Source organism: Phalacrocorax aristotelis, chromosome 1, assembly GCF_949628215.1.
Source record: "Phalacrocorax aristotelis chromosome 1, bGulAri2.1, whole genome shotgun sequence".
Taxonomy (NCBI): Eukaryota; Metazoa; Chordata; class Aves; order Suliformes; family Phalacrocoracidae; genus Phalacrocorax; species Phalacrocorax aristotelis.
Genome location: NC_134276.1, coordinates 117,516,133 through 117,540,504, shown reverse-complemented (window position 1 = coordinate 117,540,504; position 24,372 = coordinate 117,516,133). Strand labels below are relative to the sequence as shown.

General features: G+C 43.8%; 1 protein-coding gene across 1 annotated transcript; it reads left to right on the top strand.

Moving 5' to 3' along the window:
- The first annotated feature begins 5,359 nt into the window (after positions 1-5,359).
- On the top strand, positions 5,360-18,700 carry GPA33 (glycoprotein A33). Its single transcript, XM_075085797.1, is given in 14 exon segments — positions 5,360-5,402; positions 11,184-11,330; positions 12,002-12,006; positions 12,250-12,372; positions 12,375-12,428; positions 12,431-12,470; positions 13,009-13,062; positions 13,065-13,094; positions 13,097-13,204; positions 17,175-17,231; positions 17,234-17,302; positions 17,825-17,857; positions 17,860-17,950; positions 18,619-18,700. Coding segments are annotated over 14 exon segments (936 nt in total).
- The last annotated feature ends 5,672 nt before the right edge of the window (positions 18,701-24,372 follow it).

The window sequence follows — 24,372 nt, the reverse complement described above, 5'->3', positions numbered from 1 at the left end:
GGAGATCAGTAACAAGTGGTGTTCCTCGGGGGTCTATATAGGGACCAGTACTGTTCAATATCTTCATTAATGACATAGACAGAGTGGCTGAGTGCACCCTCAGAAAATTTGTGGATGACACCAAGCTGAGTGGTGTGGTTGATTTGCTAGAGGGAAGGGATGCCATCCAGAAGCACCTTGACAGGCTTGAGGACTGGGCCTATGTGAACCTCATTAAGTTTAACAAGGCCCAGTGCAAGGTCCTGCACCTGAATTAGGGCATTCCCCAATATCAGTACAGGCTGGGGGTGAAGGGATTGAGAGCAGCACTGTGGAGGAGGACTTGGGTTATTGGTAGATAAAAGATTGGACATGACCTAGCAATGTGTGCTCACAGGCCAGAAAGCCAACTATGTCATGGGCTGCATCAGAAGAAGCGTGGCCAGCAGGTCGAGGGAGGTGATTCTGCCCCTTTTCTCCGCTCTTATGAGACCCCACCTGGAGTGGTGCGTCCAGCTCTGGAGCCCTCAGCACAGAAAGGACATGGACCTGTTGGAGAGTGTCCAGAGGAGGGCCACAAAAATGATCAGAGAGCTAGAACACCTCTCCTGTGAAGAAAGGCTGAAAGAGTTGGTGTTGTTCAGCCTGCAGAAGAGCAGGTTTTTTGTTTTGGTTTGGTTTTTTTTGAGAGCAGTGTGCTCTTTCAGTGCTTAAAGAGGGCTTATAAGAAACACACAGAGAGACTTTTTACCAGGGCATGTAGTGAAAGGACAAGTGGCAACAATTTTAAACTAAGAGGGTAGATTTAGATTGGACATAAGGAAGAAATTCTTTACAATGAGTTTGGTGTGACACTGGAACAGATTGCCCAGAGAAGCTGTGGATGTCCCCTCCTTGGAAATGTTCAAGGTCAGGTTGGATGGTTGGTCAGGTTCTGAGCAACATGGTCTAGTGGAATGTGTCCCTGCTCCTACCAAGGAGGTCGGACTAGATGATCATTAAAGGTCCCTTCTGAAAGGACCCAAACCATTCTCTGGTTCTATGATTGTATGATCAGCTGATTTTTGTTCTTGGAAGAGGTAGGACTGATGTACACTATGTCTTCTCTGATGCCTTTTCAAAGAGGAAGCCTTCAGTTCTTATCTCTTGACTCCCAGCAAAGCTCATGGGCCAGGCTGGTCCGAGGCAGAACCAGATGAAAGCCTAAATGCTATTTACCTGTACTGGGGCCTCCAGTTCTGAGTCATGGATTGATGTCCTGCTGTTGATTCCTGTTGCAAACAAACAAGCAAACAAGAAAGGAAGTGGAAAAGAGAACTGACCTATCTCATACTATAGATACCTTTGCTTCTGCATCATGCTGGGCAGGGTCTGCATATCCCCCTTCCCTCTTATTTGAATGCTGCATCCCCACATAGGGATAGGGCCACATCTGCAGGGATGCCACATCATGGCAGAGAAGAGCCATCAAACAGGCGCTCAAGTCTTTGTGTGCTCATAGTCTAGACTTCTGTAAATACAGTTACTGCAGTGAGCAAGCAGGAACAAGAGAATGTGGTATATTGAATCTTGAGTGTCATATCAAGGGGAGAAATGGATTCCTTTTTACAGGTTTGAAGAGATCCTAACGGTCTAATGTACCAAAAGAAGATGAATTGTATCGATCCTACAGCTGCTTCCTTTGGGCAATGCAATTTTTAGCCCCTTCTGCAATGCAGTGCCACATGTGCTCTCGTTAATTACTGTTAATTGAGGCAGGAAGTGATCTAAAGACATTTGCTTATGGACTCCCTTATTACTGGAGAACAGAGTTTTCAAAGGACCTAAATGTTGTGGGAGCACATACACCATTGACACCCATAAAAACTGATGCTTTTAAGTCACTGAGCTGCTTCTGAAAATTCTGTTTGTGAATCTTTAGGATACAGCTGCAGCAGGGAATGATGGCTAGACCTGAAAGCCCTGCCATGCCCACCACAACCGGTCACATGTAGAGATGCAGATAGGATCACATATGTTGCAGACTTGTGGAGAATACACAGACAGCAGGTAGTCTTGTAGCTCTTCCTCACTGTTTGTTACAAGTTTTTGCTTTATGGGATCAAGATGGCCAGGCAGAACAGAGGCAAGGATGCTAGAAACCTCTGCTAATGAATATATGCACACGCAAACATGGCAAAAGTAACAATCTGTAAGTGGTTGGGCATCTGTCATTGGTGATTAATATATCCATTCATAGATGAACCTGAACGTGACATGGTGCTGTCCTCTTAGGTGGGAAAGATGGGATCTTAATGGAAGGTTCCTCTTTCTCTATCCTAGCACTACGCTACCTATGCATTAATCCTCATTGGCTTTGATGGGCGAGCCTTATCAGAGTATGTATTTTTGGCAAGACAATGAAGCCACCCTAGTTTTGTATTACAGCTTTACAAGTCAATGGCAGTGAAGAAGTTGATGTGTGTCAGCCCATCCTAAGACATAGGCCTGTGTTAGCCTAAGTAGGGCCATGGCAAAGCTTTGACAGTATTGCCAATACCTATGGCAGTTCTTTTAGGTGAGGCGCCGATGCCTGTGAGCGTTGGCAGCTCGCAGCAGACAGAGAAAGTCAACCGAGAACCAAAATTAAAATCTCTTAAAATTGCCAGCCATCCCAGTCTTTCTGTTTGGGCAGCCCTACCAAATTCTCATAGGTGAACTGTACATTTGCCTCCTGCATTTATCAACAGCTCCTGAAGCCCCCAGCGAGAACTGTCAGGGAAAAGCAACAGGACATAAGTGCCTAAACACTTTTTCCAATCCAGGCCTAAATAATTAACAAAAGCTATAAATAAAGTCTATCTAAAAAAGTGTCTTAATATCAGATTTATGTAAGTATCAGGTGTTGAAGCATATGCTCTCTACTATACCTAGGAAACCAGTCTTACTTAGCTAAGTTCCCAAAACAACAGAACATTATCAACTTCAGTGCCAACTTATTTACTTGTAATGCAGCTGAGTAGCTGATAGAGGCAGGGTAAAACTGTTCCCACAGTGAATCGTTTCCACACCTATATTTCTGCATGGATACCAGTAAGGCAGCCTGTCCAAGTTACAGACCATGAGACGAGATCCAGTCCCTGACCCTCCTCCCCAGCGCAGTGGAACAAGGCACATGCCAGTGCGCTTGGAGAGGACACACCTTGTTACTTTTGCAGGTAAGTAACAAATTCATGTGAAAATAGTGCATTTGTTTCAGGGTTAACACGCAGTGCTTAATCTACATACCATCTTTTAGACAGTAAGGTTACTAAGTTCAGACCTGCTTTAGGTATTTGAGGAACTATTGTTATAGGCACTGTTTTCAGCTTAACCCTGCAAGTTCTCTCCATTGTGGGTTTTTACTAGCCAGTCGCTGAAGTTAAGAAAACAGACTAAACCCATGTATTTCCACAAGCAGTGGGATTTACAAGCCTGGTTTCCAACAGACTTGTGTCCTACAGTCCAGGTGCCCCAGCAAGATAAACATCCCTTACAGAGTCATCAGCCCTTCCCCCTGTGACTTCTCACTATACCGTATTTCCCCATCTGCTTGGGTGCGCAGAGATGAGACAGACCATGGTTAGGTGCATTGGCTGTGCAACCACAGATTCTTGGAATGGAGGATGATGATTAAAGCCTGAGAGGTACCATTAATTTAAATTTCGTTCTTATCCCAACTGATTGGGATTGCAGGTTTTTATGAGACTGAAAGGAACTTCTCATCTTTAAGATTACTGTTCATCTGTCAAATTTAGCTGAAATCAGTCAAGTGGGTTTTGAAATTACTGGGGAGAAGTTGTATAAACGATAGTGAAAGTCTTATTCTGTGAAGAGGATAATGGCAAGCTTACCAAGTTGGTACAGTGTCTGTCAGGGACTGTAACCAAGTTCTTCTGGTGAACACTCAAAGCTGTTATGTACAGAACTGAGAATTAACAGAGGAAGTACGGGCAGATGGTGTACAGTGATAGCATTTCTGTCACTATCTCTGCTCATCAGATTCAGTTAAAATATTAAATGGGAGCAAAATCAAAAGTGTGGAAGATCCTATGTGGCTTTTTGCAGGCTTACCATGCAAGTATGGGGTCAGCACAAGATCAAGATCCAGATCCACTTTACCGAACTAAACACAGGTATCTCTGGTGTAGACACCCATTGTTGAGGTAGTCTCCTTCAATACTCAAAGCATAGGTCATCAGTATTATCACTGCATTGTGAGTATGATTCATTTCATCTGAAAATGATGTCTGAAGACATGAGGTCCCCATCTAGGATGCCTAAAATGATCACTCACTCCCTAAAAGTGACTTTGCCTCTCAAATGGCTAGAAATAGAGCATAGATAACTATCCTGGATGCAGACTTCCCTTGCTGCCTATTGGCAGTGAAGAGTTTAAGAGACATGTTAGCCAGCTGCACTCAATTAAATATAATGTCAGATACTTGCCTGAGCTGCCATCAGTCCTCCTTGTGTTCTTCAGTCAATTATAGTAGCAGATATTTGTGCTTTGTGAGTGCCCATCCAGAATACGTGAGCAGTGGCTGGACTTTCACTGTGCATGCCTCAGCGGATAGGTAGCTAGCATGCTACAAGCCATTGATCAGTTTATCTGACAGCCTTTTTCAGCGGAAAGGTAGAAAGTACCTTTGGCTGTTGTGCAAGCCCCACACTGGGACAGTGGAACAGTAGGCACAGAAGCATAAGAACCTGGCTGAGATGCATCTCACTTATATTTAGATAACCCATTAGTCATCATATTCTCATAAATTACATATTCTTAGAGATATTTAAAGTAAGTGGAGTTAAGCGTCTCAGTTCCTTAGAGCCTGGATGTGGGCAGCTGCCTGCATTGTGAAACACTTCAATACCTTTTTAAATCTGGCCCTAGGCTCCCTTAATAAATACTTAAGATGAATGAGGCTTATCCTCCCGTAGTTACATGTCATCACATGCTTCTTTTGTTGTATTGCTGTGTTGTACGACTTCAACTGTTGTATTGTACACTCCCAGTTACCGCACCCTTCGCTTTTTTCTTCTCTTGCTTAATGTACCTGCCTGTTAGGAGAAACTGGGAAAGGCGGTTTAATTGGGGAAGAAAGTACACAGCTAGGGAAGGAGTTCACAAGCCTCCTCTCTGCCCCTAGGCAGAGAGCAACAAGCCATGTCAAAGCTTACTGGTGATCTGGCTTGTCATTCTGCCTGAGAGGGGAGTGGCAGACCGGAGAAGAAGCACTTTAAAAGAGGCTGAGGAAATGAACCTGTGATGCCACTGTGAGGGAGCCCTTCAGCTAAAGTCAATTACTTACCCAGCAACGTAGAGATTACAAGGAAGAGCACCTTGAGGTGAAACAAAGGAGAGATGAGGAGGATGGCAATGACAAGGCTGTTTGTTTTCAGTGCAAGCAAGTACTAATTTGGTTATGTCCTCAAGGGCTGGGTAGAAGAAAACTAAGTCGAGTATTCCAATGGACTTTGTGTGTTTCTTTTTTGTTTAGTAGAAGTTCCTTCATGTTTATGATCAGGCAGGTGTGTTTACCATCTCTGCGCTGATGTCCAGATTCACAGGCATCTCCTAAAGCTGCAAGGTAGTGTTAGGAACAGGAAAAGAATGCTATTCTTCATGAGGCTGGAAAATACTTTTTAAAAACAGTTTTAATGGCTTCCATTAAATACAATGTTTATCTGTGAAAAAGGAAATTCCTCAAATGGAAGTGGAAAAGTCCTTGGGTTTTATTTTTTTATGTGTAAATCTGCATGTAGCACATGTCTCCATAAGTTTAAATACTATTGTTTACGTGTACTCCAATACAACTTGTGATCTCTATATATTATTCAAGTCAAGGGGATGCACAACAATCCCTACTCATGCATATAAACCAGCCAACTGACCCTTGGACTTCATCACAGACTTGCCCTTTCTCATCCTGCCTTGTAGAGCCTGCAGTTTCAGTTCCACTGCTTTTTGACCTGTCTCTTCTCATACCAGTGCTCCTACACCTTCTTCCAGGCTTCAAAGCAAGCTATGCATGTGGAAATTGCTTGGATTTTCTACTGCAAATGCTGAAAACCTCACTTCAACAATAAGACCCACAAGAAGGAAATTCACAAAGTTTAACGTAACTAGAAAAAGTGGATGTGCTCTGTGTGCAACAAAGGTGACTTGGGTCATGATTTGATGATTACGTAAATTGTGTAGTGCATTGGTATTCATTCTCCTTTTTCATCGTTCTCGCCTTCCACGCTATCCAGATTATAGATGGGAAACTTTTCACAGCAGAAATATGTGTGTTGGGTGAAGCTCTTCTTGCCTGTTTGGGCAGCACTCAAACGGTAATAATCCAGTCTTAAAATACTGGCCTGTAAAAAATTTTTGGAGAAGGTATAGTAGAGTCCTGCACTGCACTACAGTAGAGAAACTGCACAGCACAAGGCAGTGCGGTGGTGGGATGCCAGAGCTGCCCTGAATGAGCTGCATCAGGATTTCAGCACAGGCTGACTTCTGCTGTACAGCTTTTCACTGCAGTGGTGTGAATAAGAGGTACGGTGTACTTACTGAATGAAAAGACCCTTAATGGTCATTCTGAGTTTAAAAAAAAAATGTTTACTTTGAATGCAAATTTTCACATTTAAGAGGTTTCCCCTTTGCCACTTTGGAATTAAATTTCAGCTAAATTCTGAGGTAGCATATTGAGGAATTAAAAGTCGGAGCATTTTCGTGTAAAAGTGAAGTGACATGTTTCCTTTTTTCCTACTTTTTTTTCACTAACCGAATCTGCCAAGACAAATCAGCAATAATAATTTTGCTTGATCAGAATCTCAATTTTTTTCAGCAAAACAAAATATTCCTCTAATAGTTTCCAGCTGTATTAATTGCCCTTCATTCTGTTTTGATTACGCTTACTCAGTAAGGAATGTAAAAGTAGACATGTCACTTTGATTTTCTTATTGCCTTGTAAATGTATAAATGTTTATGTTGAACAAAGGGAGATAAAAGCTTTCTCAATTTCTTTAAATCACAGAACGGCAGGGGTTGGAAGGGACCTCTGGAGATCATCTCGTCCAACCGCCCTGCTTGAGCAGGGACACCCAGAGCAGGGGGCACAGGAACGCATCCAGGCGGGTTTTGAATGTCTCCAGGGAAGGAGACTCCACACCCTCCCTGGGCAGCCTGTGCCCCTGCTCTGGCACCCTCACAGGAAAGAAGTTTTTTCTCATATTGAGGTGGAACTTCCTGTGTTCCAGCTTGTGCCCATTGCCCCTTGGCCTGTCGTTGGGCAGTATTGAAAAGAGCCTAGTCCCATTGTAACCAACATAGTAGTGGTTTTGTTATGCATTCTTTGATCTGTATCTTAATCTTTGAAACCAAGGTGATGGAACAGTTAAAACGCTAACATTATTGCTAAGCTACTACCTATGTATCCTATCCATTTTAATAATAGGTTGAGGAGTGTTTTAATGTAAACGAAGTAACTGGTTTGTGGTGTGTTTTAGAAACCTTGGTGAAGGGTGTCCTACCAGATGTACTTTACATTCCACTTGGGTGCTGTGGAGAAAGAAACAAGTTACATTAGCAGTGCGCATGCACGTAAGAAGGGGGTCAATCTAAGGACACTTGGTACGACCACCAGGGACCACCAGAGACTCTTCTCAGCTTTTAAGGATGCATGCGAAATGACTATGTAAATATGATAATTAGTTCCGGGAAATTTGATGCATATGTATGTAACCAGATGATATAAGTTTTGGTTGACATAATCTGCAGTATGCACATTAGGTGGAGTGATCCCCCGTGCATCCGGCGCCGTGAATAAAGAATGCCTGCCTTTTAACATTATATTGGTGTTACAAGGTTTATTCCCAATTTCGGTGACACCATCATCCTGACACCCACCTTTTAGATATTTACAGGTATTGGTGAAATCCCCCCTCAGTCTTCTCTTCTCGAGGCTGAACAAACCCAAGTCTCTCAGCCTTTCCTCATAAGGGAGATGCTCCAGCCCCCTGATGATCTTGGTAGCTCTCAGCTGGACTTGCTCAAGCAGTTGATGTTAATCAAACAAAATATTATAGACATACTAATTAATAACACAAAAAAAGTAATTCTAAGGCTTAAATCTAGGTGACACCATCCTTGTAGTGTTACATAGGCTATTTGCCCTCTCTCCTTTTCTGGAGTTCTTTCAGGAATTGGCCCTCTCCTCCCTTCAGCCATACTTTGAATAGATTCTTTTTTTCTTAGGAAAAAATGCAGCCCCTGAAGAATAAACCCCAGTTTTTAGACGTGCTGACTGTGACTAGCTGGCTGTCAGTGACTTTGAAGAAGTGAAATGTGGTGAGAAGGCAGAAGGAGGAAATCGGCTTGAGTAAATGGCATCCCAGAATGAAACCATGCAGCTTCCCCAAGAGCCAGAAGGACCCCTAACAAGGGAGGAGTGGGAGCCAGAAAGAGATGTCAGGGGTGAGAAATGGGAGAGCATCAGAAGTTGGGCATTAGGGTGACAGCAACAGTCTTGCCTGTTACAGGCCGTGTCTCTTGTACACGGTGTTTGGTTCAGCTGTTCCCTGACTCTGCACTGAAGACATGTTTGGAAAAAACAAAGAAAGATCTCATTTATTGTAGGATTTGAGTCTTCCAATTGGAAGAAGGAAAAATACTTGTGAGGGGAAGCCTTGGGGTTGGGCAGTCTCTTCTCTGCCTCAGGGCTGAATTAACGACCTGTCAGTGAACCCCAGCCTGGTGGAACCAGTTTCTGAGTAACAAAAGCACCAGGAAATGAGTTTTGCTCCATCTCCTAGTACAGACGGTGGTGTTTTTCACCTAAATGCAGGAAAGCGTCTGTATCCAGTTGCTATAGGCAATGAGAAAGCTTTCATAGGTGTGTCTCGTATAGAGGGCACGATGTCAAACACAGTCAGAGAGAGCCCTGGGACTATGCAAACACGGCCCTCGCACTGGGTCTTCCAGAGCAGCAAAGGACCCAGGAGTGGCTGCAATAAAACCATGCTAGAAGTCCTTTACCCTGCTGGTTTCCTTCTCGTAGCTGTAAACGAATTTATCCCCGAGAGAACAGAAACCACTACCATGTCACAGAGGAAGAGACTAAAATGCACGCTTAACTAATTAACTGTGCAAGACCACAGAACAACTCAGTGATGGGACTGGGAATGCAAGAAAGGTGGGAACTTTGGCTAGAAGCATCCTCCTCTGGTCACTTGGCCACCTCACCTTACCAGGATGCTAACAAGTGCCAAAGGCAGTCTTTGTACTCTTGCTGAAAATGTCTGAAGCTGCTTATGAAGACAGGTGTAGAACCCTGCCTGGCAGCAAGGAAAGAGGGGTGCATAGGAGGGAAAGGCTTGGCTACTGTGAAAATTCCCATCAAACTCCTCTCAGGAGGCGGAAGATTCAGCAGTTCTGTAAGTACAGGCCATTTTGAAGAAGAGACTCGAAGGACCATTTGCTGTGGAGGATTGACTGGATACAGGAAGCTGTTAGAAAAGCTTTTGCCTCTCCTGGGGGGGAGCAGATCCCCATGCTAACTATCCCATGTTACCCTGTGCAAGTACCTGAATTGCCACCAGCAGATCCCTAGCACAGTGACAACAAAACCTTTTGGGTCCCTATGCTGTTACTTTCTAAGGGACACAATCATTCGCTGCTGTTATAGTCAAGGATCTGGTAGTGCTTAACTTGCAAATGGCTTACTCTTATTGACCTAACGCATGTGGACGTGGTCTTTTCCTGACTAAAAAAGCATATAATCACAATCCATTTGCAACTCAAGGTGGAATCTAAATGTCCTTTGTTCTCTCCCTTGCACATTTCCTTATGGCTCTAATCTGGACAGAGATATGGCAGAATGAGGATCCAAAGCTTGCTAGATGGCAACTTTTCAGCCAAGAACTCTCTGGGGAACACTGAGTCAGCCTGGTTCTTTCAGAAGCAAACCTTCACCACCACACACAGTGAGCCCCTCTCAGGGAGAGCATACATCTCTGCCCTCCTCCACTTCCCTACTTACTGGACGACGTTCCTCTTCGCCGTAGGACTGCCTCTGGGCAGCACTCCCTTTCTTGCCTCCTTGCACTCTCTTTAACTGGTTTCAGACTTAGATTTTTTTTTCATATTATTCAGTTTGGTTCCATGAACATCTCCCTCCTCACCTCCCCACCCCCCCCAAACCCGACACAAACTGTAAGGAGAAAGCAGGTGTTTTTAAGTGTAGGTTCCCAAGGGCATGAAGGTCATTTATGGCAGGGCAGAGGTAAACCTCCAGACCAATTCTGAGAATGACTAAGCCCTGCCACTGGCCAATGTTTGGGTATGATGAATTAAGCATCAAGTCAAATAGAATACAATATACAAGAAACACCTACCCTGCACCCTGCATGCTTCACCAGGGCCCAGAGGGGTTTGTGTTTTATTCAACTCTCACCCATTCCTGTGCTCCACAGGCAGGAGCTACAATTCCTGGATGAAAGGTTTTTAAAATGATATTGTTATATATGTTTTAATGATAATAAAATTATAATATAATAATTGTTATTTACATTAATTATGTAATTGCTACAAAATAATATAATTATTATATAATTATACTAATTTAAAAAACCTAATAGCTATTCTTCTCTTGTTTCTTTCAAGCTCTCTTTGCTTGTCTAGTTTTTTTTTCTTTTCAGGGCATTATATGAGCAAGTTTTGATTCCCTAGCACAAAATGTCACTTCTCTATGGACTTGGATTGAGGCAAGTTATTTGACAGTTTCCTGATCCCTGAAATTTGACAATATCAATTTGTTAGTTTAGCCTGAATCCTTAAGACTGCTGATGCACTTGTATTATCTGTTTATCTGTCTCCCTCTGTACATTTAGAACTGTCAAAGAATGTCAGTCACACTGAAAGAGGGCTCAGGAAAAAAAAAATCTTTATAAACTCCATAGCAATGTATGTCCAGGTAAAGAAGAGGGAAGCAAGGAATGGAGAGTGTAGCTCTTAGCCGTTCTGTGCAGCAGCTTTCTACAGTCAATCAGCCACAGCGTACATCACCTCTTGCTCAGTGGGGAGTGTCCTGGATGACAGAGTGGGTGTGGGGTTATTGTGGCATGTAAGAAAGCCAAAGAGATAAAATGTAGAATTCAGATGTTGTTGATTTTGCTGACTGCAGAATTTATTCTCTTCCTAGTTCTGGTGGCTGCTCATGCCCTCACTCTCGAAGCACATGCCAAGGAAATACAGGTGGCACGAGGGAACAACGTTACTCTCCACTGTCATTTTCAAACTGAGGCTTTTTTTGGCTCAGGAGATGTTGTTTTCTGGAGGAAAATCAAGAGTGCACTAATCAAGTTGCATAAGGAAACATATGATAGGGCATCCAAGAGGGGGGTGGGAGGAGAGATGGCATCAGGACTGTGGGTGGGAATGTGTGTTGGAAGAAAGATTCCTTCAAAAGATCTCAGAACTATGCAAAGAGGAGTTCTGATTCTAGGTGCAATTTATCCCAAACCTACTGCATGATACTAGGCAAGCTGCCATCCTTCTCTTTTCTCTCTCTTGGTCTTGCATCTGTGTATTGAGCATATATCACTGTAGGTACTGTGGGGTTACATCTATTAACATACGTGAAATAGTCAGATACTTTATATAAAAATAGATGCGTATTTTAAGTATATTATGTATATATATTACACATATATATTTATATATACATATCATTGATACTACATAAAAAGTTTTAAGTTGATGATAACAGTACATGGAGAGATTCTTGAGGTCTCCTATATTCACATGGAGTATTTGACAGTATAGAGACCTCTGAAGTTATCCTTGACTTCTTGGGAATTACTTAAAGAGGAAGCAGCCTTTGGAGATCTCCTTGCAGTAACTGCCAAGGGTTTCTTCTCTGAAGATCCTTGCTGGATGAAAGCAAGGGAGTTTGTGCTATCATAGGGGAATTTGACATGTGGATCCCGGACAAGTCTCATGGTGTCCTGTCATGGAGAGGAAAGGTGAATAAGCCCCAGCAGCAGGAATCAGTTTTTTCTGACTTCAGATGAGGTGGGAGAAGGGGATTCCAGACAGAAACCCAGACCCTTTTGAATTTCTATGTTTTTCTTGGCTTTTCGGCAAACTGGGGCAGCGTAAGGCCCTCTTTTCCAAGCTGCTCTTAAGAGTGGGCTTATCCATTATGTTACATTGTAGACTCACACAGAAGAAACTAAGATTGATCATTTTCCCTCTCTCTCTATCAGGATGATGCTGTCACTAGGTATTTTGATGGACTTGTACAGTGTAGCAAGGGCTATGAAAACCATATACAATTTAGTGGTGATGTAAACAAAGAGAACATCAGTACCACCATCAATGCAGTGACTTGACCATGGAAGACAATGGGACATACGCATGCAACGTTTGTCTGCGGAATGACACCCCCCCACCAAGCAGACTGCAACCTTGGCTCTTTTAGTCCTTGGTCAGTGTGATGGAGACAACACCAGATCCATTAGATAAAACACTGTCCTTCCTCCAATATCCACATTGATTTATACAACAGATTTTCTAACAGAAAAAAACTTTCCAGGAAGTAATCATCCACAATTCCATCTTTGGTCTTTTCCTACTACTATGCAAATAGGTTGGAAGGCTTAGAGCACCCAACTCCCTTAGACACCTGGCCATAGAAAATAGTCTTTACAGTTGTATAGTTCACTTTCCTAATAACCTTGCCTCATTACAGGGCATTCTTCATTCCCCCTGTGGCTTGTCATACTCCAGTTATCAAAGGAGGAGTTACCCAACACTATTAGACACCCCAAAAAGCATCTTAAAATTTCTTCTTGGCTGACCAGTGAGGGAGAAACAAATTACAGACAAGTTAACTCCAGACCCTTTGAGAAGAAGGTGGTAGGTGCAACCAGCCTCTGTTTAGCAAGAATAAAAACCACCAGTGCAGGGGATGGATTGAAACATAGTTCTGACTAATAAATCTCCTTCCTTTCTTCTTCTTTAAGTTGCACCATCCAAGCCAGAATGCAAGATTTTGGGGATAGCAGAATATGGACAATCAAGCTGACCTGCATTTCTCATGAGGACTCCCCAAACCCAGACAGACCTGGCAAAGCTTCAATGTACAAAATAAGTACTACAAAAAACAGAAGGAATGGGAAATTCAAAGACATGAGGTCTCTGAGCTCTCTGTAGATCAGGGTTGGAAAATATTTTGAAGTGCAAATACAAAAAACACACTTAAGGCTTTTTCTAGCAAGTTCTCTGACCAGGATTTTGAAATGCTGTCCTTTTGATACAAGACACACTCACGAGTAACTTAGCAGGGGGAAAGGGACTATTACCTGAAGTAGCAACGGTCAGTAAGATTTTCACTTCAGCTCTCACCTGGCAAGAAAGCTGGCTCACTCTGGGAGCAGCCAGAAATAATTACTTCTCAATTGCTGGGTGTAAGGGTGGGATGACATCAAGGTTTCTAACTGGTATGTCTTTATATCCCAGCTCACTCAACAATGACCAGGTCACTTTCTGTAGTGAAGGCAAACAAAAGCTGGCTCTGGAAGCTACTTTCCTTCCAGAGGTGACTCCTCACCTAGAGGAAGGTGGTATCAGAAAGAGTTACACTGTTCCTTCTTTGAGCATAAAAGAGGCTTCTTGTTCTTTAGAACTGTCACATAGGCCCCAGTATTTTAATTGCTTTCATTTTAAGACAGAATGGGGGGGGGGGGGGGGGGGGGCGGGGGGGAGGAGCTGAACTTCCATGAGAGGCCCTTTCCTAGAACTATTTGCACAGGAATCACAGAATCACAGGTTGGAAGGGACCTCAGGGATCATCTAGTCCATCCTTTCTGGGAAGAGCAGTCTCGACAAGACGGCCCAGCACCCTGTCCAGCCGTGTCTTAAAGCCTTATCTTATCCAATGTGGCCGAGTCAACCACTTCCCTGGGGAGATTATTCCAATGGGTGACTGTCCTCACTGTGAAAAATTTCCCTCTGGTGTCCAGTCGGAATCTCCCCAAGAGCAACTTGTGTCCATCCCCCCTTGTCCTCTCCATGTGACTCCGTGTAAAAAGGGAGTCTCCGTCTTCTTTGTAGCTGCCCCTTAAGTACTGGTACATGGTGATGAGATCCCCTCTGAGCCTCCTTTTCTCAAGGCTGAACAAACCCAGTTGTCCCAGCCCATCCTCATATGGCAGCTTCCCTGTCCTTTGATCATCTTGGTGGCCCTTCTCTGGACCCCTTCCAGCCTGGCCACATCCTTTTTGTATAGTGGGGACCAGAACTGCACACAGTACTCCAGGTGTGGCCTGACAAGCGCTGAGTAGTGTGGGATGATGACTTCTTTATCTCTGCTGGCGATGCTCTTTTTGATGCAACCCGGCATCCTGTTGGCAAATGAAATGAGAGTTTGTCTTTGAAGTGTAGCAGTGACGGAGGACTCAGATTTAGTCCTTTAAACAACTTTCTTTCTTCCTTGCATGTTCAGCTCCAGGAAGAGTATCTGAACCCACCACTTTTCGTTTGTTACCGTAGCATCGCTAAGGAGGGAAACTAAATACGGTCAGACGCGATAGGATATTCGACGATCACTCGGCAATTCTTGCACAAATTATGCAAAAGGCGACACGTCACCAGGGACACAAACCTCATTCACCTGAGTGGCCACTAAGCGGTGCCAGCGCATCACGCGTGGCCCTGCGCGTACCGGCGCTTGTCGGTGTCGCAACCGCGCCGTTACCGCAGCGGCTGCCCCCTGCCGCCGCCGCCCTGCTCTGCCCCGGGCCGGGCGCCCCTTCGGATCCGTTTCCACCTCGCTTCACTTTCCACCAGAGCACCCGCGTCCAAGCAGCGTGCGGACTGACCCCGCCTGCCCAGGCTGGCCGGACGCCCTACTGTCGCTCCAGGCGACTGCCTTCCGTGCTGAGCAAGCCCCAGTGCTGCGGCGTGTGCAGAATCCCCTTGGGAGCCGCTCGAAAACTGATAGTATCTGACCTGCATTTTTCCCAGTTTGACTCCCCAGTCCAGTACTCTTGATTTAACATAGGAGGATTTACAGTCCGGTAATAGACTGCGACTCTAAGAGCGACAAACATCACACTGCAAAAAGGCGGGGTGGGGGGGGGTGGGGGGGAGAAGTAAGCATGGCTAGTATGTAGAGACTGAAAAAAAAAGCTTGCTCTTTTACTATCTGACGCTAGGCGCCAGCAGAGACTAAGTAGAATCCCAGTCCCCGGAGTGGTTTGGGAAGAAATGAGATCACAGGGGAAAATAAAACAGGAAAGTCACCGAAAAGTATTCAGAGCGTTTTGCTTTTAGAGCGGGAAGCTGGACGTTTATCAGTAAATCACAGGTAAAAAGCGTGGAATACACATACGAATGTCAGCTGGAGATGTAACAAATTGCTTGAGCAGACAAAGCTACCCTTTAGCGTATGGTTCTGAGCTTTCTTGGGTCGGACAGAAAACGTCGGTGTCATAGCAATGCCATGTCACTGCATTTCTTTTCGTTCATTTATTTTCACAGCCTGCATGGCTTCTCCGGGACTAGAAAGACATTTCCCCCACTGCTAAACAATTCAGACCTGAAATCCTAAGAGCTGGCGGATTGAAGAGCTTTTTGTTGTTTTACAAGTTAATTCATCAGATGACCAGTTCTCAAAGCCAGATGCTGCTTTGGGCCATCTTACATTTCTCAGCAAAATCCGATGCAAAAAAAGCTTTTGCTAGGCACACATACCTCTTTACCCTCCACCTACAATTTTCTTTCTAAAAAGAATGTTCAAATGCCACATGTCCCCTGTAATCAAAACAGCACACTTCCGTTTGTCCTCCCACAAATCACACAAAAATGTAGGGACTAGCACGGCAGCTCCTGAGCAAGACAGAGCGACCCACCGGCTTTAATAACCTCTCATCACTCCCACTACCCAGTCGATGTGATCTTTTTGGATTTCAGTAAACCTTTTGATACTGTCTCTCACAGTATCCTCCTGGACAAAATGCCCAGCATACAGCTGCATAAACACATCATGCAGTGGGTGAGCAACTGGCTGATGGGTCGGGCTCAAAGGGTCATAGTAAATGGGGTTCCATGGGGCTGGTGGCCAGTCACTAGTGGGGTTCCACAGGGATCCATCTTGGGGCTGGCACTCTTTAATCTCTTTTTTAATGACTTGGATGCAGGACTTGAAAGAATACTAATTAAGTTTGCTGATGACACAAAATTGGGAGGACCTGTTGACACTCTCAAGGGCAGAGAGGCCCTGCAGAGGGATCTGGACAGACAGGAGAGGTGGGCAATCACCAACCGTATGGGGTTGAACAAGGGCAAATGCCAGATTTTATACCTTGGGCACGGCAACCCTGGATACACATACAGGCTGGGGAGCGAGAGGCTGGAGAGCAGCTCTGCAGAGAGGGACCTGGGGGTTCTGGTTGATGGCAAGTTGACCATGAGCCAACAGTTGTGCCCTGGCATCCAAGAGGGCCAACCGTGCCCTGGGGGGCATCAAGCCCTGCATCGCAGCCAGCTGAGGGAGGGGATTGTCCTGCTCTGCTCTGTGCTGGGGCGGCCTCACCTTGAGTGCTGTGTGCAGTTTTGGGTGCCACAGTATGTTATGGATAGAAATCTACTAGAGAGTGTCCAGAGGAGGGCCACGAAGTTGGTGAAGGGTTTAGAGGAGAAACTGTATGAGGGGCGGCTAAAGTCACTTGGTTTGTTTAGCCTGGAGAAGAAGAGGCTGAGGGCAGACCTCATCGTGGTCTGCAGCTCCCTCACAAGGGGAGGAGGAGGGGCAGGCACTGATCTCTTCTCTCTGGTGACCAACGCCAGGACCCAAGGGAATGGCAGGAATTTGGGCCAGGGGAAGTTTAGGCTGGATATTAGGAAAAGGTTCTTCACCCAGAGGGTGGTGGAGCACTGGAACAGGCTCCCCAGGGAGGCAGTCACAGCACCAAGCCTGACAATATTCAAGAAGCACTTGGAGAATGCCTTCAGATACATGGTGTGAATTTTGGGTTGTCCTGTGCAGGGCCAGGAGTTGGACTTGGTGATCCTTGTGGGTCCCTTCCAACTCAGGGCATTCGATGATTCTATGATACCCTGGGCTAGAATCGAAGGGCTGCTGTCACCACTTCCTGCCCTGCTTTAATTCTTTGCGTTTTTGGACCAGATTTGTGTTTAGCAACAGGGGAACAGACAACTCTGAAGAACATCTCAGTGGATACTTCTGGTTTTACATCTTCATTTCAACCAACATTGCAGGAAAGGAATTTTGCAAGATGACAGTCAGCGTTGTACTGCATAAGAGACGGGGTTGTTTACTGGAAGAGCAGTACCAGAGAAAGTATCCTAGCTAAGTGGCAAAGGACTAACGGAGGCAATGCAGACAGAAGTATAAAATTCTTGTTCCTTTCAAAAAAATAGCACTTTTTTTAATGTTTAAGATGCATTCTCTGCATTGGTTTACATGCTTATAGGGCACTCACTAACTCATAGGATTAGTTCACAGATGACAAAAAAGCGTGCAGAGTGAGATAGGCTTGAGCCCCCAAAGTCTGAAACCAAACCGTATTGACAAAGTACAGCAGTTGTTCAGTTCCGGGGCCCCCTCTCTATCACTGTCTAATTGCTCCTGCAGACTTATCAGCTACACAGTACAGAATTAATTCCAGTTACTGTAGTCAAATAAATGTGGCTTCTACTCAGCCTGGATCTGGCAGTGAGATTTGACATCTGGTGGTGGGATCTGAAGTCCAGTGATCATGCTGATTGCATTTAGTATCATTCTTACTGCAAATGGGTAATTCTTTTCTTCCTTTACAGTGTCCATGAACATAGCTCTTTACGCTGGCATAACGGTGGGACCATTGCTGCACTTACAGTTATCAGTATTTTAGCCTATCGCTGCTGCTGTTGGGTTGACAAAGACAGGGACTATGACATGACGTAAGTACCTTTTCTCTAGAAAAGTGAATGGAACATATGAAGGGTTCATGTTCTCCCTCTGGCATCAACATACAGAGTGGAAAGCGCAGGAGAAAAAAGAAATCAAGGAAACTGTGCACTGCTTTCTCCTTTCAGTTTCTACCCTACTGGCTCCCATCTCTTCTCATAGAATATGCCCAGCATTGCCAGACACCTTTGTGGTCTCTGGGGCCGAACAAAAGCATTCAAACCTTGGAACTGAATTAGCAAGCCCAAGTCAGTCAAGGATGCACAGCTACTTGATAAGCAAAGCACAGACTGTTTCTCATTTTGCTGGGTCCCTATAGCTGTTTCTGTCCTTGCTAGCCTAAATCACCATGAGGCTCTGTATTCAGAATTACCACTCCAAGACAGAAACCTTTTGTTTATTCTTATGATGGAAACAGACCATTGGAAGAAAAGTGGGATGAGAAAAGATACACCAGTCACCCTTTCTCTACATGCATGCTATGGAAAAAAAGGTAGCTTGTGCACCTTTTGCATCACCAGCAAGACTTAATTTATGGAGTTCAGTTTGGTACACTTCCAGGTCAGCTTAGAGCCATCTAAAACCATTCTAATGCAAAACCTCTTCAGTAAAATTTCTAGCTGGTTTTAATCAACACCTCTACTCCTGAACAATGTTTTAGGGGGTGAGAAGCTAGAAATGAACCCTCTAAGGAGATGCCTACGAGGAATTGGAGAGCAGAGGATGATGTTGAGGATGAATGAAGAAGCAGGCCAATGTCATCTTCAGGATTTGCTGAGGCACAGACACCACTGTAGAAAAGAAATCAATCCCTCTTTCTTACTGCAAGAAGGTTTTTCTGAATAATAGAATGAAACCTAATGGCTCTGCTTCAAGTACTGGGAGACAATATCCTTGTCTCCCTGGAAAGAAGTCCTTAATGTACAATGAGTACTAACACATAACCTCATAGCAGAAAACCGCATGTGAAGTACTGTTTCACCCAGTCGTGCAAAAATAACCAGTCTTCTAGACTTCCCACTTGCTGAAAAAAAGAAGGCAGTCAGGTCTATTTGGAGAACAGAGTTGATGCTGTACCCTCAGATCCACAGAAGGTTTCAAGGTCACCAACTGCAAGTCATCGAGGAAGGGTGGTCTTGTTTATGGTGTTATGCATATGTCACAGCTTACAGCATTGTCCAGAACAGAAATTATCTTATGCAGACTGAAGCAAGCTGATTTTTAAGGACATTTTTATTAAATGTGTTCTTTGTATATACTATAGATGCACATATAAAGAAAAATATGGAAAAAAAATCACAGATGACCAATGAAAGTCTCCTGCTTGGAACAACATTGCACACTAAAGGAATGGATAAGGTAAAAAGGTACATGGATTTGTAATTGGCAGCTCATACGATCTAGAAACAGCCACATAGCCTATATACTGTCAGATTCCTGAACTTATGAGTTCCAGCTCAGACTGTTCCTAAATACTAATTTTCATTACATTATCCTTTCCTCCTGACTGTTGCTTGGGCAAGTCAGAAATAGACCATTGCTCCTGCTGCTGCTTCTGAAAAAACGACAGCGTGAGAGCATGTACTTGGCAAATACATCTTTAATAAAAAGAAGAAAAAAAAAGAAGAAAAAAGAGAAAAAAAAAGTGGGGAAAGGGGGAAAAGTACCTTTTTATTCAAAATTATAACAATTGAATCAGAAGTGCTTTATGTGCAAGACACATGCAAATGTGGAGACAACTCCCATCACTGGTATCTTATCTTTGGAAGAGAATGGACTGTCTGTCCTTATCCAAAAGACTGTCAATATGGTATTACAGCTAATTAAAAGCTGTGTGGTTTTTGTTTGTTTGTTTGTTTTTAAAACGACGTATTCAATAAATGACTTGTACTACACTATTTATACTTTCAAAGCTCTCCATTGCATCTTGGCTGATGTCCTGACTTCAGGAGTTTCAGAAACTCACTGCAATGCCTCCCACGTGCCTTTACCCCCAAGTAGTTACCTTAAAATCTGTAACAAAAATCTAAAATATAACTTTAAAGAAGAACCAGCAATCCTCCTACACATGGCTAGCATTTTCTAGATTTCAAACTATGCAAATCAGACTACCACAATTGTTATTCTGGCTTGCTTTCTGGCTGCCTTTGTAAAATTATTCATTTGTACTAATAACTGCGAAGACCAACAACCAGAGTTCTTTACCAAGTATGCACAAACCCAGATCTCGCTGGCAATGAACAACCTGAAATGCCACCCAGCAAGACATTCTGAGGACCTATTTGCGTGCTTACTTTAGATGCATGACAAAACATTGCAAAAATGGATGGCAAAAAGAATTTTGCACACAGAAGCTGAAGGCAGACAAAGCCCGAGATGCATAGCTCAGAAACAGAGCTGATATGTATTTTAGTCTCTTTTGTAACACGCAAGTATAGTATGAATTATCTACTTAGCATTGTAACAAGTTTTACTGTGAAACAAAAGCTATTCCTTTTATAAATGTTACAGACATTAGGCAGCACTCTGCGTTCCCTCACAAACACCTATACCCTGGGGCTGAAAAGGGTTTCTGTGGAGGGCTAATCAAGTGGATTCTCATCCAGGATCTGAACTGGAAAGACCAGCAAAAGGACTTGACGATTATCAGAGATATTTATAGCCAGAAACTGGCTCTGGCCTCTAAACCATTTTAACACTGCGTTCCCTATCCCATACTCCTCAGTCTTAGGATATGTGAAGCTTAATTGCTGCTTGTCAGCTGAAGTCTTGAAGTAGCATTTGCACGTTGGTCATTTTAGCCATCAAGAAAAATGCAGATTAGCAAACCTGCGTTAAATGATCTGAAGAAACCAGACACAAAATACAGAAGAGATTATATAATGCCCCCCAAAAACATGAATTCAGTTATCTGTAAGCAGGTTCCATAAGAACTAGCAGGGAAAAAGTGAGAAAGTCAAACTTGACAACTATTAAAGCAGAACTACCTGTGTTCTGCAATGCTAAGCTCATTTCTACACTGGGAAATAAACTAAGTGATAGCACATAGAGAGACAGCTGAGATATTTCACTGCTGTTTCTAATTTTTCTTTTTCTTTTTTTAATAAGACTAACGTTTCCGAAGTTGTGTATTTATCAGAATGCTACATGTGTTTTTCCTCAACCAATTTGTTAAACTCAGTCAGCCAGAAATACACATATTCAAATTCCTAGCTACTCCAAGGTTTTCCTGTGACTGAATTAATTGCTTGTGTGTCTTGTATGTCTTTTGGAGCAGGAATAACTCCAAGAGCTGGTAGTATACCCACAACTTTAAACAAAATTAAGCAAGCACTAACATATTTGGGGGGAAGATGGGGAAAGCTAGCATACTTAATCAATTCCAAAGAATTAATATATGTATATCCAACTTCAATACTCACTTTCCTCAAAAGGCAGGAAGTAGGCAGCAAATGAATGACCGGGCAGAAAAGTAAATTCCTATTTACTCTTTACACAGCCTATAGTAAATTACTGTTTAGTTATGTTCAACTTCCACGTGGGAGAATATGCACATATAAGCTTTATCTGTGCACGGACAAAAAGAATCAGAACGCAAGGATTTAAGCCCTCACCAAACCATTTCCCCATCTGCAGGACTGCTGAGATCTGTTACCCCAAGTGGAGTAACAACCACAGTAAGATTTTGATACATTGTTACTTAGCAAGATCTGTTTCAGCAAGCATACCAAGAGGCTATTTAAAAATCACCCGGTTTTCCTTCTGACCCTACCTCAGCAACATGCAACAGCCCTTTTACTCTATAATTAAGCACATGGAGGAAGCAAGGAAGTCCGATTCATCCATCTAGCAACCCAATGAAAAGTAGGACAGAAATCTTGCTTGCAATTTGAAAAAACGGCTCACCCTACACAGCTCAGAGCAATTACATAATTAACCAGGACTATACCACATTTCCCTCCTGGGTTTAAAGGGGAGGAACATCCCCCCCCCAGTATGCAGCTCCTTCACTTCCAAGCTTTAATTGTTTCTACTCACATTAACATTTTTACTTGCTTATAACATTCTGAAGGCAATGTATTCTATGGCTTACCGGGGAAAATGATGTTCGTTATTTGTTCCTAAGATCAGTCACTCAGCTTTTAAGAGTCATTCCTATCAAGGCACTTTTCGTCCAAGGAACTAAAAGGTCTACTGAATGCTGCAAGCAAATGGCTATCATTTATGAGTGACAGAGTGATGAGACAAAAATGAAGTGACCTGACTGGAGACACAGATCACCACAGTGCAGGAGAAGCATGGAGATAAACAGGAGTCAGGATTCCCCGTCCTCTGATACACCCTGCCAAGCAAGTACTCTCATCAACACCCTTGGTCCTATTTCACCTCCCAGATTCCCTTTTTGTTCCCTTCTTCATTTTGGGCTTTCTTCTCAGTGGGGTTGCTCTCCTGCCAGTCCTGGCTATACTGTTGCAAGAGGTTCTTCCTTCCTAGGTGCAGGACTTTGCTGCATTTCATAAGGTTCCTATCAGACCACCCCTCCAGCCTGTTTAGGTCCCTCTGTGTGGCAGTCCTGCCCCCCAAGCATATCAGCTGGTCTCTCCAATTTGGTGTTTTCTGAAGGCAAGAGTGAACTCCATCCCTTCAGGTCACTGCAAAAGACACTGAGGAGGCCATAGTATAGACTCCTCCAGTACTCCAACTTGTTACTGGCCTCCATGTAGAGCATGACCAGATTTCTGCCCATCTGGTTGTCCAGCCATCTAGACTAAAACATCTCAACTTCGATACCAGCTTACTGCGAGAGGTCATACTGAAAGCCTCGCTAAAGTCAAGGTGAATGACCACTACTGCTCTCCTTTTATTCACAAACCTATCATGGAAAGCATTCAGGCTGGTCAGGCATGATTTAGCCTTGGCAAATCCATGCTGATTGTTCCCAGTCCCCCTCTTCTCCTTCACATACCCAAAAATGTGTTCCAAGAGGATTCACTCCAAGGGTTTTTCCAAGGAGTCCAGTAGAGCTGAGCAGTCTATGGTTTCCCTAGATCATCCTTTTGGCAGATGGGTGCAATATTTGCCTTCCATTGCAGTGGACTTTCCATGTTCTCTGTGACCTTTCAAAGGTAAGAGAATAGCCTTGCAAAGATATCAGGCAGCTTTCTCAGCTTCCTCAGCTGCAGCCCATCTGGCCCTATGGACTTCTATGGGTCAAGGTCTCCCAGCTGATTCCTGACTCAATCTTCATCCAGTGCTGGCATTCTACTCCCTGAACCCTTCCTGAGTACAGAGATCTGACAGGCCTTGTTAGTAAAGACTGAAACAAAGAAGGTACTGAGCACCTCAGCCTTATCTGTGTTACTCCAGCCACGTTACTAAAACACACCATTCAGCAACAGGGCCACTTTTTCCTTGTCCTGTCTTTTACTGCTAACAAAGCCATAAAAGCTTGTCTTGTTGACCTTGATCCCTTGTAAGCATCAACTCCAGGTGAGCTTTGGCTTTCCAAAACCATCCCTACATGCCTGGCCAGTGTTTGTGGATTCTTCCTTTGTACCCCATACCTGCTTCTACCTCCCATATTTAGGGAGGGTAGGACTAGGGTGCAGCCATGAGTTCCCTGTAAAGCCTGACAGATCTACCAGCATTCCTGGACAGTTTTTGCATTTGGAAGACACTGTCCTTAAGGAACACCTTTATTCCTCAGAGTTGCCCCCCTGGGATTCCACCCCTACCCATTTCCTGCACAAACCCCAAGGTCTGCTCTCACTGCCTTCCTCGCTCTTCTCGGGATTTTGAGAAGTATTTCCAGTATTACACAGGCACAAAAGCTGGCACTGCCACTGCTTATTACAGGATTCAGTATAGGGCACAGTTCAGAACTGATCAGACAGACAAGAGTTAACTATCTCACACTTCTTGTTGCTAGAGTAACAGCACTACTTTTCTATTTATTTGTGTCATCTGTTCCAGGAAAGATACCAAGGCAGTCTTCTAGCTGAAGAAGTTCACAGTACAATGAGCAAACCGTCACGATTAATTCTGGATGTGCTGGAACTAGCACTAAATTTATTATAGCCCAACATAAGGAAATTTGGAACTTCTCTCTCCTGCCTTTCACCTGTTTACTAGGGAGCGAGGGGAATTATTTGAAGATGGTAATTAGAGAAGCTTGTGGGAGCTTCTAAGAGAACCAAGGGAAAATGAGGAAACAGAGATAATACAGGGTTAGACCAATAAAAGTGTTTGCCGATTTCCTCATTTTACTGAATCATTGACATAAAAGTTAACTGGCTGCGCATTCTAGGATGGACGTGAGGGATGATAATCCTGTAGAAGACATCAAGGGGGTAGAAACTGGATAACAAAATTGTAATTCCTCTGCACCACTACGGTACTTTTACTCTGGCAAACA